Source organism: Hydractinia symbiolongicarpus, chromosome 9 (assembly GCF_029227915.1).
Source record: "Hydractinia symbiolongicarpus strain clone_291-10 chromosome 9, HSymV2.1, whole genome shotgun sequence".
NCBI lineage: Eukaryota > Metazoa > Cnidaria > Hydrozoa > Anthoathecata > Hydractiniidae > Hydractinia > Hydractinia symbiolongicarpus.
In genome coordinates this window covers 10,203,332-10,226,715 of record NC_079883.1, presented here as the reverse complement: position 1 = coordinate 10,226,715, position 23,384 = coordinate 10,203,332, and the positions used below count along the sequence as shown (strand labels likewise).

Sequence of the window (23,384 nt, the reverse complement as noted above, 5' to 3'; positions counted from 1 at the left end):
AATAAAACTTTGGCGCGATAGTGCATTTTAGACCGTCTTGTGTATCCGTACTACATCGACTTCTTAAAATATGGCTCGTACAAAGCAAACTGCACGTAAATCTACTGGAGGAAAGGCTCCACGAAAACAACTCGCCACTAAAGCTGCGAGGAAAAGCGCACCAGCTACTGGAGGAGTGAAAAAACCACATCGTTACAGACCTGGTACAGTTGCTCTCAGAGAAATCAGAAGATACCAGAAGTCAACCGAGCTCTTGATCCGCAAGTTGCCTTTCCAGCGTCTTGTGCGAGAAATTGCTCAGGACTTCAAAACAGATCTGCGATTCCAGAGCACAGCCGTTATGGCTCTGCAAGAGGCTTCTGAAGCGTACCTTGTTGGCTTGTTCGAGGATACTAACTTGTGTGCCATTCACGCAAAACGAGTTACAATCATGCCTAAAGACATCCAGTTGGCAAGAAGAATTCGTGGGGAACGTGCCTAAGCATCTTACCAAACAAAAAACGGCTATTTTTATAGCCACACATCCATAAAAAATATTACGGCTAGCTTTTTATATCAAACTTTGTCCTGCTTTCTGTTTAAATTTTATGCTACATAAAAATTTTATGCTACATAAAGTTTGACAATGTTAAAAATATGAAGGGCAAGAAAAGTAAAAGCAAGAAAATAAGAAATTTAAAAACGAAAATACTTAAACTTAGGGAATCTAATCTTAAATTTACTCTTTTTTAACTGTTTAAGTGACTTAAACAAGTTTAACTTTGTACCAAGATAATGTTTTTTTGTAAATGTGTGGCTATAAAAATAGCCGTTTGTTAATGTAATAGCCAGATACACACAAATTATTTTTTTGCGGTCTTCTTTGCTGCCTTTTTGGGAGTCTTTTTGACCTTCTTTGCTGCAGGTTTTTTAGCAACAGGCTTCTTTGTGGGTTTCTTAGCTGCTGGTTTCTTAGCCGAGGCTTTCTTTGTGGCAGGCTTCTTTGCTGCTTTCTTTGGCGTGCTCTTCTTTGCTGGCTTCTTTTTTGGTGTACTTTTCTTTGCAGTAGGCTTCTTTGCCGTTGGCTTTTTTGCTGCGGCCTTTTTCTTAGGTTTTTCTTTTTTTACCTGACCTAGCTTGAATGATCCAGAAGCACCAGTGCCTTTAGTTTGAATCAAATCGCCTGATGTTACTCCTCGTTTAAGAGCCATTTTCAGATGATGATCTGAGTTTTCAGCAACTTTGTAATTTGCATGAATATATTTTGTAATAGCTTGGCGAGATGAACCACCGCGTTCCTTTAGGGTAGCGATAGCAGCCTTGATCATGTCCACATATTTAGGGTGATCAGCTGTCTTCTTTGCAGCAGGTTTCTTCTTGGGTGCGATTTTCTTTGGAGAAGCTGCTTCACTCATTTTTAATGTTTTCTTACAACAATCCAACGATAAACGATGCTTGTTATCACAGTAGAAGTATACTAAACATTACCGTGTAAATGAGATATAATTTAAGACGGTGCGAAGTATGCGGACGTAAAAGTACCACTCCCGGGAATTGATTTGGCGCGAAAACAGAAATGTGTGTTTCTGTACATCGTATAATGTCCGTTTTGGGTGCCGCGACTATGCGAAAGCATGTTAATTTTTATTTGTAGTACGACGCAATAGTCTGCAAGAGAAGCTGCTGGAGTTTGAGGTCTTCAGCATTACATCTAGTCTGTTAATTTGGGCTTCTTCCGCGCTCGTGTTAGGATTTTCATAAAGCGTTCTTTGGTTTGCGTTGCGTATGTCGGCCTACATCATCGACACGGCCTGTTTCCGGCTATTAGGAGCAATTCATATATTGGGCACTGCGTTTCGACTTTTTTATTAGACCACAGTAAAAAAATTCACTCACAGAAGTCCCTTTCTTTCATGGCTACAAACACGAAGAATTCTGTCGTAAGTAAAACGAATGCGCAAGCCAAAATGACGATGGGGCGAAGTCATAAGCATGGCCCTGTGGCCCAATGGATAAGGCATCTGACTACGAATCAGGGGATTCCAGGTTCGACTCCTGGCAGGGTCGCACTGTCGCATTTCGGCTGCATGGTCTACTGTGTAACGCGCGCGCACGTTCTGGCGTAATGCGTTGATAAACGGAATGTACGCAGACATATTGGAAAGTAATATCACGCACTTAGTATCGTCGCCTTTGTTAGCATTCATGTAAGTTACCATCCACTCGCTACAGTCGCTCTCCATCCTACGGCTAAATCAACAGCCGTGATTTTTACTATGTCGCCGTCCATCCGTACGCGGTGACAGTTGTAAGCTTTACAGTAACGTGACATGCTCCACAAGCAGTTACGGTGTGTGGACGATGCCTATCATGGCAACGCTTGTTCTTTATCGCTTCTCGGCCTAATGGCTAAGATCAAGTGTAGTATCTGTTCTTATCAGTTTAATATCTGGTAGGCCATTCTCTGAATGGTCAGTATATTAATCTGATTTTTGGCCTTGGGTCATGGAGGTGGATTCATTCACGCCGTGACCACGGGTTGCCTTGGTGTTGCACTATTACCGATGGCGGCCCACATAAGCAATAAAAGAATAATAGCAGTCCTCTTTCCGACGGCACTCTGCATAGTCTACGGCGGGAACAAAACGCGTACACTGGGGGAGAATACAGCCTATGCCCCGCGACACGGCAGTTTATAACACACTCAAGCCACAAGCATTAACAAACTTTGAAGGGTACCCTCATGCTACGGTGCAGTTCCAACTCATACTTACCTGACGGGGAAGTAAAGACTGATCAATGAGGGTTTTCTTCCAGAGTGAGGCTCTTGCATTGCACTACGCTTGGGCTGACCTCTGCGATTACTGCAAACGTCAGTAACTCGACCGTACAATTTCTGGTAGTGGGGGCCTGCGTCCGCGCTCGCCCCCTCCTTAAGTCAAAATGAATGAGCTTAGAAAAGTTGCGCGGCCAAATGTCGGTGGTGACTTAAACGCTAAGGTAAAACCTCGCTTGGCTGTTACGAAACGTGATTGCGATATAAGTCCTCGGAAGGCGGCGGAATTTTATTTTATTTGCCATTCCGTCAGGGTTATTGGATGATCGGCAATAGATCGAGTTTGTATGCATTTGAAAGCTCTTTTTTCTCGTACTATCACCTGAAAATGTCGTAGGAAAATGTCATAGGAAACACTTTCAACAACCGCCACGTTCCTTAATTGTTATAACAAGAAATATATCACAGCAAATGAAAATGAAAAGCCTACGACACCGGGAGTTCCCAGGCGGTCCCCCATCCAAGTACTATCCCGGCCCGACGATGCTTAACTTCCGTGATCAGACGAGAACGGGTGTGTTCATCGTGGTATGGCCGTAGACATTAGTAGGTGCAAATACGTGCAATTTATTTTGACGTTGTGATCAAATTTTTTTATTTAATTTCTTTGAGTTACTTAGGACAAGGCGTATGCATGGATTATCTATTAGACTTTAAGGTTATAGTTTTGTGAAAAAAACAATGTTTTTTTAAAGATGTGTGGCTATAAAAATAGCCGTTGTTTTCTGAGTGTAGCGGTTTACTTCTTCTGTCCTTTGTCGTTCTTCTTTGGGAGTAAGACAGCTTGAATGTTTGGCAAAACACCACCAGCTGCAATGGTTACACCGCTCAAAAGTTTGTTTAATTCTTCATCATTACGAACAGCCAATTGTAAATGTCTTGGAATAATCCTAGCTTTTTTGTTGTCTCTTGCTGCGTTACCAGCCAACTCCAATATCTCAGCAGATAAATATTCCAAGACGGCTGCTAAGTAAACTGGTGCTCCAGATCCAATTCGGTTAGCATAGTGCCCTCTACGAAGGAATCTATGCACTCTACCGACTGGAAATTGAAGTCCAGCTCTTGAGGATCTTGTCTTGGCTTTAGCCTTAGCTTTTCCACCTTTTCCACGTCCAGACATAACTGCGATTTGATTTGTAAGTTAATACAAAAACGTACGAATATTTAACGTAAGTGTTAACGAAATAAACTTTACTCGTTTTTTCATCATAAAAATAGGATCGAAATCATGTTTTTTTAACCAATCATAATTAAGTATTAAACAAAAGATTTTTTTTTTAACCAATTAAATTGCGTATCGGCGTTTTCGGATCGAATTCGATCCGATTTTTTTACTTATAAACAAAAAGTTTTGACTTGCAGTTTAATGCTTATTTACAAGTTAAGTAGCAAAAATTTTTAACCATGTCTGACGCAGCAGCTAAAGGAGGAAAACAGGCACCTAAAGTAGCCAAAAAAGGTGAAAAAAGAGCCGGCAAAAAAGGAGGAAAGATTGGTGGAACTGGTGAAAAGAAACGCAAGAGAAAGAGAAAGGAAAGTTATGCTATTTACATCTACAATGTTTTGAAACAAGTTCACCCAGATGTCGGAGTTTCAAGCAAAGCTATGAGCATCATGAACTCATTTGTCAACGACATCTTTGAGCGCATTGCTTCCGAAGCTTCGCGTTTGGCTCTTCAAAACAAAAAGTCGACCATCTCTTCTCGTGAAATTCAAACCGCAGTACGTCTTCTCTTGCCTGGAGAACTTGCAAAACACGCAGTCAGTGAAGGAACAAAAGCCGTCACAAAATACACAAGCAGCAAGTAAACCAACGTCTACCAAACACAAACGGTCTTTTTTAAGACCACACATCTTTAAAAAAACATTTACTTGGCGTCACTACAAGTTAACCGAAGTTAATAAAACTTCTAAATAATGTGCTTAAGAACACTAGCCTACATTTAAAATACTTCCCCATGTGTGTGTGGATTAGCTTCACTTTTCATACGTATTATTAGCTGTACTTGCAGAAAAGACAAGTACATTGATCCATGTTATTGCTTACATTTAACTTAACCCAGCTTTTCACGGAAACACTCCCAGGCAAATTAACCCTACAAAGTATTTCTAAATTTTTTTTGTGTCATATATGACATAGTATCGTATAGCAATAAATGTAACTGTGACAAGACTTTACACATTGTGTAATTTGGAAGCGTGCACAAAGTAATGTTTTAAAAGATTTGTGGCTATAAAAATAGCCGTTTTTGTTGAGCAATGACAACGCTTAACCTCCGAATCCGTAAAGAGTTCTTCCTTGACGTTTTAAGGCATAAACAACATCCATAGCGGTAACGGTCTTGCGTTTAGCGTGCTCTGTGTAGGTTACAGCATCACGAATAACATTCTCTAAGAAAACCTTCAGTACACCTCTGGTTTGCTCATAGATAAGGCCAGAGATACGTTTGACACCACCTCGTCGAGCAAGACGCCGAATAGCAGGTTTTGTGATTCCCTGAATGTTATCACGAAGAATTTTTCGGTGACGTTTAGCACCTCCTTTTCCCAATCCTTTACCTCCTTTTCCGCGTCCAGACATATTGATATAGTTGCGTACAGAACGAGTACAAAAACAACGTTTGAGTTAACAGAATTCAGACAGCTTTAAAAAGAGGCCATAAAATTACCTACTGCTCGTGGAAACACCCTAATTAACCAATAGAGTTGCGTCATTACAAAATGTTCCCAACATTTTGTACATTTTTTTAAGTAAAACTGTAGTTTTTTTAAAAATTCGTGGTCTTAATGTTTCAGTAAGGCAATAAATTTGGCATCGTTGGAATTCGCCAAACCTTCTGCTACTTACTAAAAAAAAAAAAAGTCAAAAGCTTTTGTGTATCAGAAGATACAGCCGTTTTCCCGTAGCCAAAAAACACAGATTTTATAAAAATGTTAAAGTAATGAGCGTAATGTCATTATGCAGCCAATCAGAAATTACTTTCTTAGCACCAATCAAATGGTTTGTTTTGAACCTTAGCTGTCAATCAATATGAGAAATAAAACTTTGGCGCGATAGTGCATTTTAGACCGTCTTGTGTATCCGTACTACATCGACTTCTTAAAATATGGCTCGTACAAAGCAAACTGCACGTAAATCTACTGGAGGAAAGGCTCCACGAAAACAACTCGCCACTAAAGCTGCGAGGAAAAGCGCACCAGCTAATGGAGGAGTGAAAAAACCACATCGTTACAGACCTGGTACAGTTGCTCTCAGAGAAATCAGAAGATACCAGAAGTCAACCGAGCTCTTGATCCGCAAGTTGCCTTTCCAGCGTCTTGTGCGAGAAATTGCTCAGGACTTCAAAACAGATCTGCGATTCCAGAGCACAGCCGTTATGGCTCTGCAAGAGGCTTCTGAAGCGTACCTTGTTGGCTTGTTCGAGGATACTAACTTGTGTGCCATTCACGCAAAACGAGTTACAATCATGCCTAAAGACATCCAGTTGGCAAGAAGAATTCGTGGGGAACGTGCCTAAGCATCTTACCAAACAAAAAACGGCTATTTTTATAGCCACACATCCATAAAAAATATTACGGCTAGCTTTTTATATCAAACTTTGTCCTGCTTTCTGTTTAAATTTTATGCTACATAAAAATTTTATGCTACATAAAGTTTGACAATGTTAAAAATATGAAGGGCAAGAAAAGTAAAAGCAAGAAAATAAGAAATTTAAAAACGAAAATACTTAAACTTAGGGAATCTAATCTTAAATTTACTCTTTTTTAACTGTTTAAGTGACTTAAACAAGTTTAACTTTGTACCAAGATAATGTTTTTTTGTAAATGTGTGGCTATAAAAATAGCCGTTTGTTAATGTAATAGCCAGATACACACAAATTATTTTTTTGCGGTCTTCTTTGCTGCCTTTTTGGGAGTCTTTTTGACCTTCTTTGCTGCAGGTTTTTTAGCAACAGGCTTCTTTGTGGGTTTCTTAGCTGCTGGTTTCTTAGCCGAGGCTTTCTTTGTGGCAGGCTTCTTTGCTGCTTTCTTTGGCGTGCTCTTCTTTGCTGGCTTCTTTTTTGGTGTACTTTTCTTTGCAGTAGGCTTCTTTGCCGTTGGCTTTTTTGCTGCGGCCTTTTTCTTAGGTTTTTCTTTTTTTACCTGACCTAGCTTGAATGATCCAGAAGCACCAGTGCCTTTAGTTTGAATCAAATCGCCTGATGTTACTCCTCGTTTAAGAGCCATTTTCAGATGATGATCTGAGTTTTCAGCAACTTTGTAATTTGCATGAATATATTTTGTAATAGCTTGGCGAGATGAACCACCGCGTTCCTTTAGGGTAGCGATAGCAGCCTTGATCATGTCCACATATTTAGGGTGATCAGCTGTCTTCTTTGCAGCAGGTTTCTTCTTGGGTGCGATTTTCTTTGGAGAAGCTGCTTCACTCATTTTTAATGTTTTCTTACAACAATCCAACGATAAACGATGCTTGTTATCACAGTAGAAGTATACTAAACATTACCGTGTAAATGAGATATAATTTAAGACGGTGCGAAGTATGCGGACGTAAAAGTACCACTCCCGGGAATTGATTTGGCGCGAAAACAGAAATGTGTGTTTCTGTACATCGTATAATGTCCGTTTTGGGTGCCGCGACTATGCGAAAGCATGTTAATTTTTATTTGTAGTACGACGCAATAGTCTGCAAGAGAAGCTGCTGGAGTTTGAGGTCTTCAGCATTACATCTAGTCTGTTAATTTGGGCTTCTTCCGCGCTCGTGTTAGGATTTTCATAAAGCGTTCTTTGGTTTGCGTTGCGTATGTCGGCCTACATCATCGACACGGCCTGTTTCCGGCTATTAGGAGCAATTCATATATTGGGCACTGCGTTTCGACTTTTTTATTAGACCACAGTAAAAAAATTCACTCACAGAAGTCCCTTTCTTTCATGGCTACAAACACGAAGAATTCTGTCGTAAGTAAAACGAATGCGCAAGCCAAAATGACGATGGGGCGAAGTCATAAGCATGGCCCTGTGGCCCAATGGATAAGGCATCTGACTACGAATCAGGGGATTCCAGGTTCGACTCCTGGCAGGGTCGCACTGTCGCATTTCGGCTGCATGGTCTACTGTGTAACGCGCGCGCACGTTCTGGCGTAATGCGTTGATAAACGGAATGTACGCAGACATATTGGAAAGTAATATCACGCACTTAGTATCGTCGCCTTTGTTAGCATTCATGTAAGTTACCATCCACTCGCTACAGTCGCTCTCCATCCTACGGCTAAATCAACAGCCGTGATTTTTACTATGTCGCCGTCCATCCGTACGCGGTGACAGTTGTAAGCTTTACAGTAACGTGACATGCTCCACAAGCAGTTACGGTGTGTGGACGATGCCTATCATGGCAACGCTTGTTCTTTATCGCTTCTCGGCCTAATGGCTAAGATCAAGTGTAGTATCTGTTCTTATCAGTTTAATATCTGGTAGGCCATTCTCTGAATGGTCAGTATATTAATCTGATTTTTGGCCTTGGGTCATGGAGGTGGATTCATTCACGCCGTGACCACGGGTTGCCTTGGTGTTGCACTATTACCGATGGCGGCCCACATAAGCAATAAAAGAATAATAGCAGTCCTCTTTCCGACGGCACTCTGCATAGTCTACGGCGGGAACAAAACGCGTACACTGGGGGAGAATACAGCCTATGCCCCGCGACACGGCAGTTTATAACACACTCAAGCCACAAGCATTAATAAACTTTGAAGGGTACCCTCATGCTACGGTGCAGTTCCAACTCATACTTACCTGACGGGGAAGTAAAGACTGATCAATGAGGGTTTTCTTCCAGAGTGAGGCTCTTGCATTGCACTACGCTTGGGCTGACCTCTGCGATTACTGCAAACGTCAGTAACTCGACCGTACAATTTCTGGTAGTGGGGGCCTGCGTCCGCGCTCGCCCCCTCCTTAAGTCAAAATGAATGAGCTTAGAAAAGTTGCGCGGCCAAATGTCGGTGGTGACTTAAACGCTAAGGTAAAACCTCGCTTGGCTGTTACGAAACGTGATTGCGATATAAGTCCTCGGAAGGCGGCGGAATTTTATTTTATTTGCCATTCCGTCAGGGTTATTGGATGATCGGCAATAGATCGAGTTTGTATGCATTTGAAAGCTCTTTTTTCTCGTACTATCACCTGAAAATGTCGTAGGAAAATGTCATAGGAAACACTTTCAACAACCGCCACGTTCCTTAATTGTTATAACAAGAAATATATCACAGCAAATGAAAATGAAAAGCCTACGACACCGGGAGTTCCCAGGCGGTCCCCCATCCAAGTACTATCCCGGCCCGACGATGCTTAACTTCCGTGATCAGACGAGAACGGGTGTGTTCATCGTGGTATGGCCGTAGACATTAGTAGGTGCAAATACGTGCAATTTATTTTGACGTTGTGATCAAATTTTTTTATTTAATTTCTTTGAGTTACTTAGGACAAGGCGTATGCATGGATTATCTATTAGACTTTAAGGTTATAGTTTTGTGAAAAAAACAATGTTTTTTTAAAGATGTGTGGCTATAAAAATAGCCGTTGTTTTCTGAGTGTAGCGGTTTACTTCTTCTGTCCTTTGTCGTTCTTCTTTGGGAGTAAGACAGCTTGAATGTTTGGCAAAACACCACCAGCTGCAATGGTTACACCGCTCAAAAGTTTGTTTAATTCTTCATCATTACGAACAGCCAATTGTAAATGTCTTGGAATAATCCTAGCTTTTTTGTTGTCTCTTGCTGCGTTACCAGCCAACTCCAATATCTCAGCAGATAAATATTCCAAGACGGCTGCTAAGTAAACTGGTGCTCCAGATCCAATTCGGTTAGCATAGTGCCCTCTACGAAGGAATCTATGCACTCTACCGACTGGAAATTGAAGTCCAGCTCTTGAGGATCTTGTCTTGGCTTTAGCCTTAGCTTTTCCACCTTTTCCACGTCCAGACATAACTGCGATTTGATTTGTAAGTTAATACAAAAACGTACGAATATTTAACGTAAGTGTTAACGAAATAAACTTTACTCGTTTTTTCATCATAAAAATAGGATCGAAATCATGTTTTTTTAACCAATCATAATTAAGTATTAAACAAAAGATTTTTTTTTTAACCAATTAAATTGCGTATCGGCGTTTTCGGATCGAATTCGATCCGATTTTTTTACTTATAAACAAAAAGTTTTGACTTGCAGTTTAATGCTTATTTACAAGTTAAGTAGCAAAAATTTTTAACCATGTCTGACGCAGCAGCTAAAGGAGGAAAACAGGCACCTAAAGTAGCCAAAAAAGGTGAAAAAAGAGCCGGCAAAAAAGGAGGAAAGATTGGTGGAACTGGTGAAAAGAAACGCAAGAGAAAGAGAAAGGAAAGTTATGCTATTTACATCTACAATGTTTTGAAACAAGTTCACCCAGATGTCGGAGTTTCAAGCAAAGCTATGAGCATCATGAACTCATTTGTCAACGACATCTTTGAGCGCATTGCTTCCGAAGCTTCGCGTTTGGCTCTTCAAAACAAAAAGTCGACCATCTCTTCTCGTGAAATTCAAACCGCAGTACGTCTTCTCTTGCCTGGAGAACTTGCAAAACACGCAGTCAGTGAAGGAACAAAAGCCGTCACAAAATACACAAGCAGCAAGTAAACCAACGTCTACCAAACACAAACGGTCTTTTTTAAGACCACACATCTTTAAAAAAACATTTACTTGGCGTCACTACAAGTTAACCGAAGTTAATAAAACTTCTAAATAATGTGCTTAAGAACACTAGCCTACATTTAAAATACTTCCCCATGTGTGTGTGGATTAGCTTCACTTTTCATACGTATTATTAGCTGTACTTGCAGAAAAGACAAGTACATTGATCCATGTTATTGCTTACATTTAACTTAACCCAGCTTTTCACGGAAACACTCCCAGGCAAATTAACCCTACAAAGTATTTCTAAATTTTTTTTGTGTCATATATGACATAGTATCGTATAGCAATAAATGTAACTGTGACAAGACTTTACACATTGTGTAATTTGGAAGCGTGCACAAAGTAATGTTTTAAAAGATTTGTGGCTATAAAAATAGCCGTTTTTGTTGAGCAATGACAACGCTTAACCTCCGAATCCGTAAAGAGTTCTTCCTTGACGTTTTAAGGCATAAACAACATCCATAGCGGTAACGGTCTTGCGTTTAGCGTGCTCTGTGTAGGTTACAGCATCACGAATAACATTCTCTAAGAAAACCTTCAGTACACCTCTGGTTTGCTCATAGATAAGGCCAGAGATACGTTTGACACCACCTCGTCGAGCAAGACGCCGAATAGCAGGTTTTGTGATTCCCTGAATGTTATCACGAAGAATTTTTCGGTGACGTTTAGCACCTCCTTTTCCCAATCCTTTACCTCCTTTTCCGCGTCCAGACATATTGATATAGTTGCGTACAGAACGAGTACAAAAACAACGTTTGAGTTAACAGAATTCAGACAGCTTTAAAAAGAGGCCATAAAATTACCTACTGCTCGTGGAAACACCCTAATTAACCAATAGAGTTGCGTCATTACAAAATGTTCCCAACATTTTGTACATTTTTTTAAGTAAAACTGTAGTTTTTTTAAAAATTCGTGGTCTTAATGTTTCAGTAAGGCAATAAATTTGGCATCGTTGGAATTCGCCAAACCTTCTGCTACTTACTAAAAAAAAAAAAAGTCAAAAGCTTTTGTGTATCAGAAGATACAGCCGTTTTCCCGTAGCCAAAAAACACAGATTTTATAAAAATGTTAAAGTAATGAGCGTAATGTCATTATGCAGCCAATCAGAAATTACTTTCTTAGCACCAATCAAATGGTTTGTTTTGAACCTTAGCTGTCAATCAATATGAGAAATAAAACTTTGGCGCGATAGTGCATTTTAGACCGTCTTGTGTATCCGTACTACATCGACTTCTTAAAATATGGCTCGTACAAAGCAAACTGCACGTAAATCTACTGGAGGAAAGGCTCCACGAAAACAACTCGCCACTAAAGCTGCGAGGAAAAGCGCACCAGCTACTGGAGGAGTGAAAAAACCACATCGTTACAGACCTGGTACAGTTGCTCTCAGAGAAATCAGAAGATACCAGAAGTCAACCGAGCTCTTGATCCGCAAGTTGCCTTTCCAGCGTCTTGTGCGAGAAATTGCTCAGGACTTCAAAACAGATCTGCGATTCCAGAGCACAGCCGTTATGGCTCTGCAAGAGGCTTCTGAAGCGTACCTTGTTGGCTTGTTCGAGGATACTAACTTGTGTGCCATTCACGCAAAACGAGTTACAATCATGCCTAAAGACATCCAGTTGGCAAGAAGAATTCGTGGGGAACGTGCCTAAGCATCTTACCAAACAAAAAACGGCTATTTTTATAGCCACACATCCATAAAAAATATTACGGCTAGCTTTTTATATCAAACTTTGTCCTGCTTTCTGTTTAAATTTTATGCTACATAAAAATTTTATGCTACATAAAGTTTGACAATGTTAAAAATATGAAGGGCAAGAAAAGTAAAAGCAAGAAAATAAGAAATTTAAAAACGAAAATACTTAAACTTAGGGAATCTAATCTTAAATTTACTCTTTTTTAACTGTTTAAGTGACTTAAACAAGTTTAACTTTGTACCAAGATAATGTTTTTTTGTAAATGTGTGGCTATAAAAATAGCCGTTTGTTAATGTAATAGCCAGATACACACAAATTATTTTTTTGCGGTCTTCTTTGCTGCCTTTTTGGGAGTCTTTTTGACCTTCTTTGCTGCAGGTTTTTTAGCAACAGGCTTCTTTGTGGGTTTCTTAGCTGCTGGTTTCTTAGCCGAGGCTTTCTTTGTGGCAGGCTTCTTTGCTGCTTTCTTTGGCGTGCTCTTCTTTGCTGGCTTCTTTTTTGGTGTACTTTTCTTTGCAGTAGGCTTCTTTGCCGTTGGCTTTTTTGCTGCGGCCTTTTTCTTAGGTTTTTCTTTTTTTACCTGACCTAGCTTGAATGATCCAGAAGCACCAGTGCCTTTAGTTTGAATCAAATCGCCTGATGTTACTCCTCGTTTAAGAGCCATTTTCAGATGATGATCTGAGTTTTCAGCAACTTTGTAATTTGCATGAATATATTTTGTAATAGCTTGGCGAGATGAACCACCGCGTTCCTTTAGGGTAGCGATAGCAGCCTTGATCATGTCCACATATTTAGGGTGATCAGCTGTCTTCTTTGCAGCAGGTTTCTTCTTGGGTGCGATTTTCTTTGGAGAAGCTGCTTCACTCATTTTTAATGTTTTCTTACAACAATCCAACGATAAACGATGCTTGTTATCACAGTAGAAGTATACTAAACATTACCGTGTAAATGAGATATAATTTAAGACGGTGCGAAGTATGCGGACGTAAAAGTACCACTCCCGGGAATTGATTTGGCGCGAAAACAGAAATGTGTGTTTCTGTACATCGTATAATGTCCGTTTTGGGTGCCGCGACTATGCGAAAGCATGTTAATTTTTATTTGTAGTACGACGCAATAGTCTGCAAGAGAAGCTGCTGGAGTTTGAGGTCTTCAGCATTACATCTAGTCTGTTAATTTGGGCTTCTTCCGCGCTCGTGTTAGGATTTTCATAAAGCGTTCTTTGGTTTGCGTTGCGTATGTCGGCCTACATCATCGACACGGCCTGTTTCCGGCTATTAGGAGCAATTCATATATTGGGCACTGCGTTTCGACTTTTTTATTAGACCACAGTAAAAAAATTCACTCACAGAAGTCCCTTTCTTTCATGGCTACAAACACGAAGAATTCTGTCGTAAGTAAAACGAATGCGCAAGCCAAAATGACGATGGGGCGAAGTCATAAGCATGGCCCTGTGGCCCAATGGATAAGGCATCTGACTACGAATCAGGGGATTCCAGGTTCGACTCCTGGCAGGGTCGCACTGTCGCATTTCGGCTGCATGGTCTACTGTGTAACGCGCGCGCACGTTCTGGCGTAATGCGTTGATAAACGGAATGTACGCAGACATATTGGAAAGTAATATCACGCACTTAGTATCGTCGCCTTTGTTAGCATTCATGTAAGTTACCATCCACTCGCTACAGTCGCTCTCCATCCTACGGCTAAATCAACAGCCGTGATTTTTACTATGTCGCCGTCCATCCGTACGCGGTGACAGTTGTAAGCTTTACAGTAACGTGACATGCTCCACAAGCAGTTACGGTGTGTGGACGATGCCTATCATGGCAACGCTTGTTCTTTATCGCTTCTCGGCCTAATGGCTAAGATCAAGTGTAGTATCTGTTCTTATCAGTTTAATATCTGGTAGGCCATTCTCTGAATGGTCAGTATATTAATCTGATTTTTGGCCTTGGGTCATGGAGGTGGATTCATTCACGCCGTGACCACGGGTTGCCTTGGTGTTGCACTATTACCGATGGCGGCCCACATAAGCAATAAAAGAATAATAGCAGTCCTCTTTCCGACGGCACTCTGCATAGTCTACGGCGGGAACAAAACGCGTACACTGGGGGAGAATACAGCCTATGCCCCGCGACACGGCAGTTTATAACACACTCAAGCCACAAGCATTAATAAACTTTGAAGGGTACCCTCATGCTACGGTGCAGTTCCAACTCATACTTACCTGACGGGGAAGTAAAGACTGATCAATGAGGGTTTTCTTCCAGAGTGAGGCTCTTGCATTGCACTACGCTTGGGCTGACCTCTGCGATTACTGCAAACGTCAGTAACTCGACCGTACAATTTCTGGTAGTGGGGGCCTGCGTCCGCGCTCGCCCCCTCCTTAAGTCAAAATGAATGAGCTTAGAAAAGTTGCGCGGCCAAATGTCGGTGGTGACTTAAACGCTAAGGTAAAACCTCGCTTGGCTGTTACGAAACGTGATTGCGATATAAGTCCTCGGAAGGCGGCGGAATTTTATTTTATTTGCCATTCCGTCAGGGTTATTGGATGATCGGCAATAGATCGAGTTTGTATGCATTTGAAAGCTCTTTTTTCTCGTACTATCACCTGAAAATGTCGTAGGAAAATGTCATAGGAAACACTTTCAACAACCGCCACGTTCCTTAATTGTTATAACAAGAAATATATCACAGCAAATGAAAATGAAAAGCCTACGACACCGGGAGTTCCCAGGCGGTCCCCCATCCAAGTACTATCCCGGCCCGACGATGCTTAACTTCCGTGATCAGACGAGAACGGGTGTGTTCATCGTGGTATGGCCGTAGACATTAGTAGGTGCAAATACGTGCAATTTATTTTGACGTTGTGATCAAATTTTTTTATTTAATTTCTTTGAGTTACTTAGGACAAGGCGTATGCATGGATTATCTATTAGACTTTAAGGTTATAGTTTTGTGAAAAAAACAATGTTTTTTTAAAGATGTGTGGCTATAAAAATAGCCGTTGTTTTCTGAGTGTAGCGGTTTACTTCTTCTGTCCTTTGTCGTTCTTCTTTGGGAGTAAGACAGCTTGAATGTTTGGCAAAACACCACCAGCTGCAATGGTTACACCGCTCAAAAGTTTGTTTAATTCTTCATCATTACGAACAGCCAATTGTAAATGTCTTGGAATAATCCTAGCTTTTTTGTTGTCTCTTGCTGCGTTACCAGCCAACTCCAATATCTCAGCAGATAAATATTCCAAGACGGCTGCTAAGTAAACTGGTGCTCCAGATCCAATTCGGTTAGCATAGTGCCCTCTACGAAGGAATCTATGCACTCTACCGACTGGAAATTGAAGTCCAGCTCTTGAGGATCTTGTCTTGGCTTTAGCCTTAGCTTTTCCACCTTTTCCACGTCCAGACATAACTGCGATTTGATTTGTAAGTTAATACAAAAACGTACGAATATTTAACGTAAGTGTTAACGAAATAAACTTTACTCGTTTTTTCATCATAAAAATAGGATCGAAATCATGTTTTTTTAACCAATCATAATTAAGTATTAAACAAAAGATTTTTTTTTTAACCAATTAAATTGCGTATCGGCGTTTTCGGATCGAATTCGATCCGATTTTTTTACTTATAAACAAAAAGTTTTGACTTGCAGTTTAATGCTTATTTACAAGTTAAGTAGCAAAAATTTTTAACCATGTCTGACGCAGCAGCTAAAGGAGGAAAACAGGCACCTAAAGTAGCCAAGAAAGGTGAAAAAAGAGCCGGCAAAAAAGGAGGAAAGATTGGTGGAACTGGTGAAAAGAAACGCAAGAGAAAGAGAAAGGAAAGTTATGCTATTTACATCTACAATGTTTTGAAACAAGTTCACCCAGATGTCGGAGTTTCAAGCCAAGCTATGACCATCATGAACTCATTTGTCAACGACATCTTTGAGCGCATTGCTTCCGAAGCTTCGCGTTTGGCTCTTCAAAACAAAAAGTCGACCATCTCTTCTCGTGAAATTCAAACCGCAGTACGTCTTCTCTTGCCTGGAGAACTTGCAAAACACGCAGTCAGTGAAGGAACAAAAGCCGTCACAAAATACACAAGCAGCAAGTAAACCAACGTCTACCAAACACAAACGGTCTTTTTTAAGACCACACATCTTTAAAAAAACATTTACTTGGCGTCACTACAAGTTAACCGAAGTTAATAAAACTTCTAAATAATGTGCTTAAGAACACTAGCCTACATTTAAAATACTTCCCCATGTGTGTGTGGATTAGCTTCACTTTTCATACGTATTATTAGCTGTACTTGCAGAAAAGACAAGTACATTGATCCATGTTATTGCTTACATTTAACTTAACCCAGCTTTTCACGGAAACACTCCCAGGCAAATTAACCCTACAAAGTATTTCTAAATTTTTTTTGTGTCATATATGACATAGTATCGTATAGCAATAAATGTAACTGTGACAAGACTTTACACATTGTGTAATTTGGAAGCGTGCACAAAGTAATGTTTTAAAAGATTTGTGGCTATAAAAATAGCCGTTTTTGTTGAGCAATGACAACGCTTAACCTCCGAATCCGTAAAGAGTTCTTCCTTGACGTTTTAAGGCATAAACAACATCCATAGCGGTAACGGTCTTGCGTTTAGCGTGCTCTGTGTAGGTTACAGCATCACGAATAACATTCTCTAAGAAAACCTTCAGTACACCTCTGGTTTCCTCATAGATAAGGCCAGAGATACGTTTGACACCACCTCGTCGAGCAAGACGCCGAATAGCAGGTTTTGTGATTCCCTGAATGTTATCACGAAGAATTTTTCGGTGACGTTTAGCACCTCCTTTTCCCAATCCTTTACCTCCTTTTCCGCGTCCAGACATATTGATATAGTTGCGTACAGAACGAGTACAAAAACAACGTTTGAGTTAACAGAATTCAGACAGCTTTAAAAAGAGGCCATAAAATTACCTACTGCTCGTGGAAACACCCTAATTAACCAATAGAGTTGCGTCATTACAAAATGTTCCGAACATTTTGTACATTTTTTTAAGTAAAACTGTAGTTTTTTTAAAAATTCGTGGTCTTAATGTTTCAGTAAGGCAATAAATTTGGCATCGTTGGAATTCGCCAAACCTTCTGCTACTTACTAAAAAAAAAAAAAGTCAAAAGCTTTTGTGTATCAGAAGATACAGCCGTTTTCCCGTAGCCAAAAAACACAGATTTTATAAAAATGTTAAAGTAATGAGCGTAATGTCATTATGCAGCCAATCAGAAATTACTTTCTTAGCACCAATCAAATGGTTTGTTTTGAACCTTAGCTGTCAATCAATATGAGAAATAAAACTTTGGCGCGATAGTGCATTTTAGACCGTCTTGTGTATCCGTACTACATCGACTTCTTAAAATATGGCTCGTACAAAGCAAACTGCACGTAAATCTACTGGAGGAAAGGCTCCACGAAAACAACTCGCCACTAAAGCTGCGAGGAAAAGCGCACCAGCTACTGGAGGAGTGAAAAAACCACATCGTTACAGACCTGGTACAGTTGCTCTCAGAGAAATCAGAAGATACCAGAAGTCAACCGAGCTCTTGATCCGCAAGTTGCCTTTCCAGCGTCTTGTGCGAGAAATTGCTCAGGACTTCAAAACAGATCTGCGATTCCAGAGCACAGCCGTTATGGCTCTGCAAGAGGCTTCTGAAGCGTACCTTGTTGGCTTGTTCGAGGATACTAACTTGTGTGCCATTCACGCAAAACGAGTTACAATCATGCCTAAAGACATCCAGTTGGCAAGAAGAATTCGTGGGGAACGTGCCTAAGCATCTTACCAAACAAAAAACGGCTATTTTTATAGCCACACATCCATAAAAAATATTACGGCTAGCTTTTTATATCAAACTTTGTCCTGCTTTCTGTTTAAATTTTATGCTACATAAAAATTTTATGCTACATAAAGTTTGACAATGTTAAAAATATGAAGGGCAAGAAAAGTAAAAGCAAGAAAATAAGAAATTTAAAAACGAAAATACTTAAACTTAGGGAATCTAATCTTAAATTTACTCTTTTTTAACTGTTTAAGTGACTTAAACAAGTTTAACTTTGTACCAAGATAATGTTTTTTTGTAAATGTGTGGCTATAAAAATAGCCGTTTGTTAATGTAATAGCCAGATACACACAAATTATTTTTTTGCGGTCTTCTTTGCTGCCTTTTTGGGAGTCTTTTTGACCTTCTTTGCTGCAGGTTTTTTAGCAACAGGCTTCTTTGTGGGTTTCTTAGCTGCTGGTTTCTTAGCCGAGGCTTTCTTTGTGGCAGGCTTCTTTGCTGCTTTCTTTGGCGTGCTCTTCTTTGCTGGCTTCTTTTTTGGTGTACTTTTCTTTGCAGTAGGCTTCTTTGCCGTTGGCTTTTTTGCTGCGGCCTTTTTCTTAGGTTTTTCTTTTTTTACCTGACCTAGCTTGAATGATCCAGAAGCACCAGTGCCTTTAGTTTGAATCAAATCGCCTGATGTTACTCCTCGTTTAAGAGCCATTTTCAGATGATGATCTGAGTTTTCAGCAACTTTGTAATTTGCATGAATATATTTTGTAATAGCTTGGCGAGATGAACCACCGCGTTCCTTTAGGGTAGCGATAGCAGCCTTGATCATGTCCACATATTTAGGGTGATCAGCTGTCTTCTTTGCAGCAGGTTTCTTCTTGGGTGCGATTTTCTTTGGAGAAGCTGCTTCACTCATTTTTAATGTTTTCTTACAACAATCCAACGATAAACGATGCTTGTTATCACAGTAGAAGTATACTAAACATTACCGTGTAAATGAGATATAATTTAAGACGGTGCGAAGTATGCGGACGTAAAAGTACCACTCCCGGGAATTGATTTGGCGCGAAAACAGAAATGTGTGTTTCTGTACATCGTATAATGTCCGTTTTGGGTGCCGCGACTATGCGAAAGCATGTTAATTTTTATTTGTAGTACGACGCAATAGTCTGCAAGAGAAGCTGCTGGAGTTTGAGGTCTTCAGCATTACATCTAGTCTGTTAATTTGGGCTTCTTCCGCGCTCGTGTTAGGATTTTCATAAAGCGTTCTTTGGTTTGCGTTGCGTATGTCGGCCTACATCATCGACACGGCCTGTTTCCGGCTATTAGGAGCAATTCATATATTGGGCACTGCGTTTCGACTTTTTTATTAGACCACAGTAAAAAAATTCACTCACAGAAGTCCCTTTCTTTCATGGCTACAAACACGAAGAATTCTGTCGTAAGTAAAACGAATGCGCAAGCCAAAATGACGATGGGGCGAAGTCATAAGCATGGCCCTGTGGCCCAATGGATAAGGCATCTGACTACGAATCAGGGGATTCCAGGTTCGACTCCTGGCAGGGTCGCACTGTCGCATTTCGGCTGCATGGTCTACTGTGTAACGCGCGCGCACGTTCTGGCGTAATGCGTTGATAAACGGAATGTACGCAGACATATTGGAAAGTAATATCACGCACTTAGTATCGTCGCCTTTGTTAGCATTCATGTAAGTTACCATCCACTCGCTACAGTCGCTCTCCATCCTACGGCTAAATCAACAGCCGTGATTTTTACTATGTCGCCGTCCATCCGTACGCGGTGACAGTTGTAAGCTTTACAGTAACGTGACATGCTCCACAAGCAGTTACGGTGTGTGGACGATGCCTATCATGGCAACGCTTGTTCTTTATCGCTTCTCGGCCTAATGGCTAAGATCAAGTGTAGTATCTGTTCTTATCAGTTTAATATCTGGTAGGCCATTCTCTGAATGGTCAGTATATTAATCTGATTTTTGGCCTTGGGTCATGGAGGTGGATTCATTCACGCCGTGACCACGGGTTGCCTTGGTGTTGCACTATTACCGATGGCGGCCCACATAAGCAATAAAAGAATAATAGCAGTCCTCTTTCCGACGGCACTCTGCATAGTCTACGGCGGGAACAAAACGCGTACACTGGGGGAGAATACAGCCTATGCCCCGCGACACGGCAGTTTATAACACACTCAAGCCACAAGCATTAACAAACTTTGAAGGGTACCCTCATGCTACGGTGCAGTTCCAACTCATACTTACCTGACGGGGAAGTAAAGACTGATCAATGAGGGTTTTCTTCCAGAGTGAGGCTCTTGCATTGCACTACGCTTGGGCTGACCTCTGCGATTACTGCAAACGTCAGTAACTCGACCGTACAATTTCTGGTAGTGGGGGCCTGCGTCCGCGCTCGCCCCCTCCTTAAGTCAAAATGAATGAGCTTAGAAAAGTTGCGCGGCCAAATGTCGGTGGTGACTTAAACGCTAAGGTAAAACCTCGCTTGGCTGTTACGAAACGTGATTGCGATATAAGTCCTCGGAAGGCGGCGGAATTTTATTTTATTTGCCATTCCGTCAGGGTTATTGGATGATCGGCAATAGATCGAGTTTGTATGCATTTGAAAGCTCTTTTTTCTCGTACTATCACCTGAAAATGTCGTAGGAAAATGTCATAGGAAACACTTTCAACAACCGCCACGTTCCTTAATTGTTATAACAAGAAATATATCACAGCAAATGAAAATGAAAAGCCTACGACACCGGGAGTTCCCAGGCGGTCCCCCATCCAAGTACTATCCCGGCCCGACGATGCTTAACTTCCGTGATCAGACGAGAACGGGTGTGTTCATCGTGGTATGGCCGTAGACATTAGTAGGTGCAAATACGTGCAATTTATTTTGACGTTGTGATCAAATTTTTTTATTTAATTTCTTTGAGTTACTTAGGACAAGGCGTATGCATGGATTATCTATTAGACTTTAAGGTTATAGTTTTGTGAAAAAAACAATGTTTTTTTAAAGATGTGTGGCTATAAAAATAGCCGTTGTTTTCTGAGTGTAGCGGTTTACTTCTTCTGTCCTTTGTCGTTCTTCTTTGGGAGTAAGACAGCTTGAATGTTTGGCAAAACACCACCAGCTGCAATGGTTACACCGCTCAAAAGTTTGTTTAATTCTTCATCATTACGAACAGCCAATTGTAAATGTCTTGGAATAATCCTAGCTTTTTTGTTGTCTCTTGCTGCGTTACCAGCCAACTCCAATATCTCAGCAGATAAATATTCCAAGACGGCTGCTAAGTAAACTGGTGCTCCAGATCCAATTCGGTTAGCATAGTGCCCTCTACGAAGGAATCTATGCACTCTACCGACTGGAAATTGAAGTCCAGCTCTTGAGGATCTTGTCTTGGCTTTAGCCTTAGCTTTTCCACCTTTTCCACGTCCAGACATAACTGCGATTTGATTTGTAAGTTAATACAAAAACGTACGAATATTTAACGTAAGTGTTAACGAAATAAACTTTACTCGTTTTTTCATCATAAAAATAGGATCGAAATCATGTTTTTTTAACCAATCATAATTAAGTATTAAACAAAAGATTTTTTTTTTAACCAATTAAATTGCGTATCGGCGTTTTCGGATCGAATTCGATCCGATTTTTTTACTTATAAACAAAAAGTTTTGACTTGCAGTTTAATGCTTATTTACAAGTTAAGTAGCAAAAATTTTTAACCATGTCTGACGCAGCAGCTAAAGGAGGAAAACAGGCACCTAAAGTAGCCAAGAAAGGTGAAAAAAGAGCCGGCAAAAAAGGAGGAAAGATTGGTGGAACTGGTGAAAAGAAACGCAAGAGAAAGAGAAAGGAAAGTTATGCTATTTACATCTACAATGTTTTGAAACAAGTTCACCCAGATGTCGGAGTTTCAAGCAAAGCTATGAGCATCATGAACTCATTTGTCAACGACATCTTTGAGCGCATTGCTTCCGAAGCTTCGCGTTTGGCTCTTCAAAACAAAAAGTCGACCATCTCTTCTCGTGAAATTCAAACCGCAGTACGTCTTCTCTTGCCTGGAGAACTTGCAAAACACGCAGTCAGTGAAGGAACAAAAGCCGTCACAAAATACACAAGCAGCAAGTAAACCAACGTCTACCAAACACAAACGGTCTTTTTTAAGACCACACATCTTTAAAAAAACATTTACTTGGCGTCACTACAAGTTAACCGAAGTTTATAAAACTTCTAAATAATGTGCTTAAGAACACTAGCCTACATTTAAAATACTTCCCCATGTGTGTGTGGATTAGCTTCACTTTTCATACGTATTATTAGCTGTACTTGCAGAAAAGACAAGTACATTGATCCATGTTATTGCTTACATTTAACTTAACCCAGCTTTTCACGGAAACACTCCCAGGCAAATTAACCCTACAAAGTATTTCTAAATTTTTTTTGTGTCATATATGACATAGTATCGTATAGCAATAAATGTAACTGTGACAAGACTTTACACATTGTGTAATTTGGAAGCGTGCACAAAGTAATGTTTTAAAAGATTTGTGGCTATAAAAATAGCCGTTTTTGTTGAGCAATGACAACGCTTAACCTCCGAATCCGTAAAGAGTTCTTCCTTGACGTTTTAAGGCATAAACAACATCCATAGCGGTAACGGTCTTGCGTTTAGCGTGCTCTGTGTAGGTTACAGCATCACGAATAACATTCTCTAAGAAAACCTTCAGTACACCTCTGGTTTCCTCATAGATAAGGCCAGAGATACGTTTGACACCACCTCGTCGAGCAAGACGCCGAATAGCAGGTTTTGTGATTCCCTGAATGTTATCACGAAGAATTTTTCGGTGACGTTTAGCACCTCCTTTTCCCAATCCTTTACCTCCTTTTCCGCGTCCAGACATATTGATATAGTTGCGTACAGAATGAGTACAAAAACAACGTTTGAGTTAACAGAATTCAGACAGCTTTAAAAAGAGGCCATAAAATTACCTACTGCTCGTGGAAACACCCTAATTAACCAATAGAGTTGCGTCATTACAAAATGTTCCGAACATTTTGTACATTTTTTTAAGTAAAACTGTAGTTTTTTTAAAAATTCGTGGTCTTAATGTTTCAGTAAGGCAATAAATTTGGCATCGTTGGAATTCGCCAAACCTTCTGCTACTTACTAAAAAAAAAAAAAGTCAAAAGCTTTTGTGTATCAGAAGATACAGCCGTTTTCCCGTAGCCAAAAAACACAGATTTTATAAAAATGTTAAAGTAATGAGCGTAATGTCATTATGCAGCCAATCAGAAATTACTTTCTTAGCACCAATCAAATGGTTTGTTTTGAA

At 40.4% G+C, this 23,384-nt stretch overlaps 1 protein-coding gene and 16 non-coding genes across 17 annotated transcripts; 13 read left to right on the top strand and 4 right to left on the bottom strand.

The window, feature by feature from the left end:
* Window positions 1–1,973: 1,973 nt before the first annotated feature.
* Trnar-acg (transfer RNA arginine (anticodon ACG)) lies at window positions 1,974–2,046 on the top strand. The gene has a single exon. It is a non-coding gene; the product is annotated as a tRNA-Arg (tRNA).
* A 322-nt stretch (window positions 2,047–2,368) lies between these two features.
* On the top strand, window positions 2,369–2,560 carry LOC130661101 (U2 spliceosomal RNA). The gene has a single exon (XR_008988297.1). It is a non-coding gene; the product is annotated as a U2 spliceosomal RNA (small nuclear RNA).
* A 185-nt stretch (window positions 2,561–2,745) lies between these two features.
* LOC130660050 (U1 spliceosomal RNA) lies at window positions 2,746–2,910 on the top strand. The gene has a single exon (XR_008987253.1). It is a non-coding gene; the product is annotated as a U1 spliceosomal RNA (small nuclear RNA).
* Window positions 2,911–3,238: 328 nt separating this feature from the next.
* On the bottom strand, window positions 3,239–3,357 carry LOC130658094 (5S ribosomal RNA). The gene has a single exon (XR_008985312.1). It is a non-coding gene; the product is annotated as a 5S ribosomal RNA (ribosomal RNA).
* Window positions 3,358–7,825: 4,468 nt separating this feature from the next.
* Window positions 7,826–7,898, top strand: Trnar-acg (transfer RNA arginine (anticodon ACG)). The gene has a single exon. It is a non-coding gene; the product is annotated as a tRNA-Arg (tRNA).
* Window positions 7,899–8,220: 322 nt separating this feature from the next.
* On the top strand, window positions 8,221–8,412 carry LOC130661100 (U2 spliceosomal RNA). The gene has a single exon (XR_008988296.1). It is a non-coding gene; the product is annotated as a U2 spliceosomal RNA (small nuclear RNA).
* Window positions 8,413–8,597: 185 nt separating this feature from the next.
* LOC130660049 (U1 spliceosomal RNA) lies at window positions 8,598–8,762 on the top strand. The gene has a single exon (XR_008987252.1). It is a non-coding gene; the product is annotated as a U1 spliceosomal RNA (small nuclear RNA).
* Window positions 8,763–9,090: 328 nt separating this feature from the next.
* Window positions 9,091–9,209, bottom strand: LOC130658093 (5S ribosomal RNA). Its single transcript, XR_008985311.1, has one exon. It is a non-coding gene; the product is annotated as a 5S ribosomal RNA (ribosomal RNA).
* Window positions 9,210–13,677: 4,468 nt separating this feature from the next.
* Window positions 13,678–13,750, top strand: Trnar-acg (transfer RNA arginine (anticodon ACG)). Its single transcript has one exon. It is a non-coding gene; the product is annotated as a tRNA-Arg (tRNA).
* Window positions 13,751–14,072: 322 nt separating this feature from the next.
* LOC130661099 (U2 spliceosomal RNA) lies at window positions 14,073–14,264 on the top strand. Its single transcript, XR_008988294.1, has one exon. It is a non-coding gene; the product is annotated as a U2 spliceosomal RNA (small nuclear RNA).
* A 185-nt stretch (window positions 14,265–14,449) lies between these two features.
* LOC130660048 (U1 spliceosomal RNA) lies at window positions 14,450–14,614 on the top strand. The gene has a single exon (XR_008987251.1). It is a non-coding gene; the product is annotated as a U1 spliceosomal RNA (small nuclear RNA).
* Window positions 14,615–14,942: 328 nt separating this feature from the next.
* Window positions 14,943–15,061, bottom strand: LOC130658091 (5S ribosomal RNA). The gene has a single exon (XR_008985308.1). It is a non-coding gene; the product is annotated as a 5S ribosomal RNA (ribosomal RNA).
* A 784-nt stretch (window positions 15,062–15,845) lies between these two features.
* On the top strand, window positions 15,846–16,481 carry LOC130657224 (late histone H2B.L4-like). Its single transcript, XM_057460198.1, has one exon. The coding sequence runs from the start codon at window positions 15,924–15,926 to the stop codon at window positions 16,326–16,328; it is 405 nt and encodes a 134-aa protein (XP_057316181.1). The 5' UTR covers window positions 15,846–15,923; the 3' UTR covers window positions 16,329–16,481.
* Window positions 16,482–19,529: 3,048 nt separating this feature from the next.
* Trnar-acg (transfer RNA arginine (anticodon ACG)) lies at window positions 19,530–19,602 on the top strand. Its single transcript has one exon. It is a non-coding gene; the product is annotated as a tRNA-Arg (tRNA).
* Window positions 19,603–19,924: 322 nt separating this feature from the next.
* LOC130661097 (U2 spliceosomal RNA) lies at window positions 19,925–20,116 on the top strand. Its single transcript, XR_008988292.1, has one exon. It is a non-coding gene; the product is annotated as a U2 spliceosomal RNA (small nuclear RNA).
* Window positions 20,117–20,301: 185 nt separating this feature from the next.
* LOC130660047 (U1 spliceosomal RNA) lies at window positions 20,302–20,466 on the top strand. The gene has a single exon (XR_008987249.1). It is a non-coding gene; the product is annotated as a U1 spliceosomal RNA (small nuclear RNA).
* A 328-nt stretch (window positions 20,467–20,794) lies between these two features.
* On the bottom strand, window positions 20,795–20,913 carry LOC130658090 (5S ribosomal RNA). Its single transcript, XR_008985307.1, has one exon. It is a non-coding gene; the product is annotated as a 5S ribosomal RNA (ribosomal RNA).
* Window positions 20,914–23,384: the final 2,471 nt, after the last annotated feature.